The sequence below is a fragment of the Triticum aestivum genome, chromosome 6D (genome assembly GCF_018294505.1).
Source record: "Triticum aestivum cultivar Chinese Spring chromosome 6D, IWGSC CS RefSeq v2.1, whole genome shotgun sequence".
NCBI classification, from domain to species: Eukaryota; Viridiplantae; Streptophyta; class Magnoliopsida; order Poales; family Poaceae; genus Triticum; species Triticum aestivum.
Genome location: NC_057811.1, coordinates 454,981,412 through 454,985,879, shown reverse-complemented (window position 1 = coordinate 454,985,879; position 4,468 = coordinate 454,981,412). Strand labels below are relative to the sequence as shown.

Here is a 4,468-nt window from a genome sequence, read left to right as displayed (position 1 = left end):
CGATAGCCTCCTAGCAACTATGCCTAGCTAGCCACCAACTCAAGAAGAGATCACCAGCCGAGATGCACCGACCATATGCATGCCCCCCTTACACACACTGATCTCTCGTTCTCCGGCTGATTATTCGAGTCCAACAACATTTGGTTATTCAGCCGCTGACGACGCAGTTGGCCTTGCATTGGGTGTTGCAGGCGTAGATGCACCTCCTGGCGGCATCGGACTGGCATTCCTTGCATGATTTGACCTGGTAGTAGGAGTAGGTGCATCTGCTCCGGCACGCGTTCACGGCTTCTTGGGTGCAGTGCCCGCCGCATGATGTGGCGCAGTTGTCGCACTGGCTGCCTTGGCAGTTGGTGAGGCAGTAGCTGTTGCAGCCGGTCGTGCACGACTGCATGGCCCTGGATTTGCAGGGCTCGCACTCCGGCGTATAGCTGGTGTCGCACTCATTCCCGCATCCTGCCGCGGCAACGTAGGCTTCGCACGTCGACCTCGCCTGACACCGCGACTCGCAATCCCCGCACAGCATCACGGGTGCCGGAGCTGGGGCCGGAGCCAGTGCCGGAGCCGGAGCCGGAGCCCCCTCCTCGCATGCTAAGGATGGCGGTGCTAGGACGAGCACTGCCAAGACGGCGGCCAGCACGACGGTGGTCCTAAATGCAGGTGCATCAGAAACCATTGCTGGAGCTAATAACAGATTAAGATGCGACTCCTAAATTGGTGGAAGTACGATGGAGCGGGCGATGCTATTTATAGGCACGCCAGGCCACACGGTAAAAAGTCGTAGCTATCTTAAGATTCGGGATGGATTCGATCTCGATCTGCAATGCACCATGATTCGGACGACTTACGAGGGGAGACTTGAGGGCTTGCAACTTGGACGTACTTTCCATGTTACAAAGTTGACATGGAGCTGGAAGGATCAAAGGATCAAAGCATATGCTATATGTCTCCAGGGGCCTAGGGTTTCGCTTCCAGAGCCGCCCGCATGACGGCATGAGCGGCCCGGGAGGGAGAGGTGGGGATAGTCACCTAGTTATTTTTTATTACCTAAAAAATAACGGTCCTGCTAAAAATCAGTCGACTGAGATTTAACCAAATCTCAGTCGACCATGCAACATTTTATGCCATCGTTTGCAACATTTTTTCCTACCGGTTGTAACATCTGTCTTGAATGGTTGTAGCATGTCGTCCCTCATCGGTTGTAGCACGTCTTCTCAATGGTTGTAACATCTTCATTGACGGTTGTAGCATTTCAGTTAAAACGGATGTGGCATTTATTGTTGTTGCTTGCAATGCCGTCGCAATATTTTTCGCCGCCGTTTGTAGCATCTAGCCATGCCGTTTGTAGCAAAAAAAACACGCTGACGTCATTCGACTGAGACTTCGTTAAGTCTCAGTCGACTGAGTTCTAGACACACCCAAAAAATAAAGATGTGCCCGGTGCCTCGCTGGCGCACCCACGGTTGACGGTTACGTACGGCCACACATTCACGTTTTGACGGCCACAAACGAAAATGGACCGAATTGCACAATTAAATTCAGAATCTGTATTTTTCAACTTCAACTCTTCAAGAACTAACGTGAACATGCAAGTCAAACTGAGGCATTGCTACTGTATTTACCTCTCACTACTAGCAAGTTTCAGAAAGCAAATTACGTAGGTGTAGCGTCCATAAAAGATGCACCACACCACAGCCACATCAACGTACGACGTCGTCAAAAGACAAATTCATTGATGTAACCCGATCGAAAGGAGACTAGCTACACATGCGCAAAGCTTCGTAGAGGGGCACGTCTTCTCTGGCTGCCTCAGATGTCAGATGGTCATGCGCGCGAATTCTACCGCGAGGCTGCCAGCCCTGGGATCTACCGGTGCAAGGCTGCAAGAGCTCAAGCTCGAGGCAAGGACGTCGGCGAGAGGGTGTTGCTGCTGCATCGGCCCCGGGGAAGCTGGCTCCGACTCCACTACATCAGGCAGCGGCGCCGGCCGGCAGTGCCCCTCCTCCGCGAACCCCGTAGCGGCGTTCTTCATGAACTCCGTCCAGTATTCTTGGGCCTTCTCTGGGCTGCTCTTGGCGGCCTTCTTTCTGAAGGCCGTCCAGCTGCGCATCCAGTCGCGGCCGAGGAGCTCGTCCTCGTCGCGGTGGGAGAGTGCGGCGAGGGCGGTGTGGAGGTAGCACACCTCGCGCTCCGCCGACAGGTGACGCCACCGGGCGCGGCAGAGGCTGCGGGAGCGGCCCGGCATCCGGCGTGCCACCCGGCGCCAGTGGCGGAAGCCGTTCTCCCTCGCGAGCCGCTCCAGGCGCGCGTCTTCCTCGGCCGTCCACAGCAGCCTCAGGCGCACGGTGGACATCGATCTACCTCCTCGGCCGAATCGAGACATCGAGGAGTTGCCGAGGCCGTTCTCCCTCGCGAGCCGCTCAAGGTACGCGTCCTCTGCCGCCGTGCACCCGCGCTGCAGCCTCAGGCGCACGCTCGACATTGATCGATCGATCTCCTCGGCCGACGGCGGTGTCTCCGCTCGCCGGCGAAATCGAGACCTGCGCGTGGGCACCGGCCCAGAAGCTGAGCACGAGGACTTGGTAGCAGCCCAATGACGATCGATCGGTCGATTTGCGCGCGAGTCCATAACCATATGGATACGTGAACGCCGTTGCCAAGTCGATTTCGAATTCGGACACGGTTCTGTCGCTCACGCACCTTAATTACGAGCGCGCAGGCGAGCAACCGACCGACGAGTCCGAGTTTGCACAAGTACATAGTGGAGGCACGTGAATACGTGTAGCTCGTCATGGCTTCATGTCTTATTTTTCAACCTGCCAGCCCACTTGTGTGGGAAACATGCAAACACACTTGAGGTTACCAACTGTTTGATGGTCGTGACCATCGTGTTGGCGCCGATGCCGTTTGAATAAAGCTCAAAGTTTCCCGCAAAAAAATATTTTTCAATCATGATGGCAGCTTTTTCTTCGCGGGAAATCAACGTAGTTTTAGTCCTGAAAATAACAGGCAGGTTGCAACTTGCAATCAGTTAGCACAAGCTGTTACACACATTATAGTGTAGAGTGTAGCCAGCAGTACACCCACCATAGATCTACCAATTTGATATGTGAATATTCCTATTAGGTTGACGGATCCACTCGATTCGATCGGTCCGTCACACGGTGCATCCTCCCACCGTGGGCATGCGACAATAGCATGTGAGCCCCACACGGAGGGCGCCCTGCATTATCCTTTCATCTTCTATCTCTCCCAATTGCTCCATCGTCTCTCTCATGCGGCATCCCCGATGATGACGTCACCCCACGCACTAAACCGGCAAGCCCCTACGCCGCCGCATCCACTGTTCCGACGAGGTCTGTCGGCTCCTCCGGATGGTAGTATGCACGAGCGCGGCTCCTACCACTGCAAGGCGGCAGGTCGACCGTGCTGCACTGGGGGGAGGGGGACTAACGGTTGATGTGAGACACCAGGTAGATGCTGTGAAGCGAGGTGGAGGGCCCTATTACAAGCCCGCGCGTCGATGTATGCAAGTAGCGCATCGGTAATCAAGCCCCGCACTTTGCAATTCGTACCCACTCCTCCGCCATATCAACCCGACTTGCAAGCGGTTGTAAGGCCGCGACGGTGGCTATGAGCCCCAACTAGGTGGTGCTGTGAGGAGCAAGGTGGCAACACTCCGAGCATGGACGCATCTCGCTAGCGGTGCTGGAACTGGCCGGTGGTGATGCTGCGTATGGAAACGCACATCAAAGGGAACTGGCCGGTAGGGCGATGCGACAAGTTGATGGTAATGTGTGGCGGGCAGTGATGCAAGCACAAGTTGTGAGTTGCCACCAGCCATGCGTTGCGGTGATGCAACCGGCCACCCAGTTGCTACAATGTTCAACATCTGTTGCGAGCGCTGACACGAACAAGACATGCGCTGCACATGAGAGGGGAAGAGAGCGGAGGTGGGGAGAAAGATCATACGACTATGTGAACTCGCTTCCGAGAGCATCTCCAACAGAAGCCCTATTTGAGGTCACCAAAAGTTGGTGGAGTACAAAAATTTGGGCACGAGCAAGCGTTGTCTCCAACAGTAGCAACCCTATTGCACTAATTTATGCTTTGAAGGGGACATCATAGTTGAATAGATATTTGTACGATGAAACTATGACCACTCCATTATAAGCCCAGAGTATCATACATGACCTTGTGTCGCCGGGCTCCATGAAAGATCCATCGACTGTGGGTGCTGCTCAACCGTCTAGAGGCTTAGGCAATGGAGGATAACGGACGAAGGCCCAGGGCTGAGCGGGGTGACATGGTACCATCATTAACTTTCCCTTAAGAGTCTACCATGCGACCTCACATGAAATATGGATTTCAAGTAACTGCGCAAGAACATGCGAGGGACCTTTATTGGCGGGAGATGGTTGCTGTGCACCAAATCATTCCTTGGGCTCCATATCATTACAAGATCAAA

General features: G+C 54.5%; 1 protein-coding gene across 1 annotated transcript; it reads left to right on the top strand.

Annotated features, from left to right (window-relative positions):
- The first annotated feature begins 1,618 nt into the window (after positions 1 to 1,618).
- Positions 1,619 to 2,581, top strand: LOC123141973 (uncharacterized). The gene has a single exon (XM_044561016.1). It carries the CDS (start codon positions 1,821 to 1,823, stop codon positions 2,175 to 2,177), a length of 357 nt encoding a protein of 118 aa, XP_044416951.1. The 5' UTR covers positions 1,619 to 1,820; the 3' UTR covers positions 2,178 to 2,581.
- Positions 2,582 to 4,468: the final 1,887 nt, after the last annotated feature.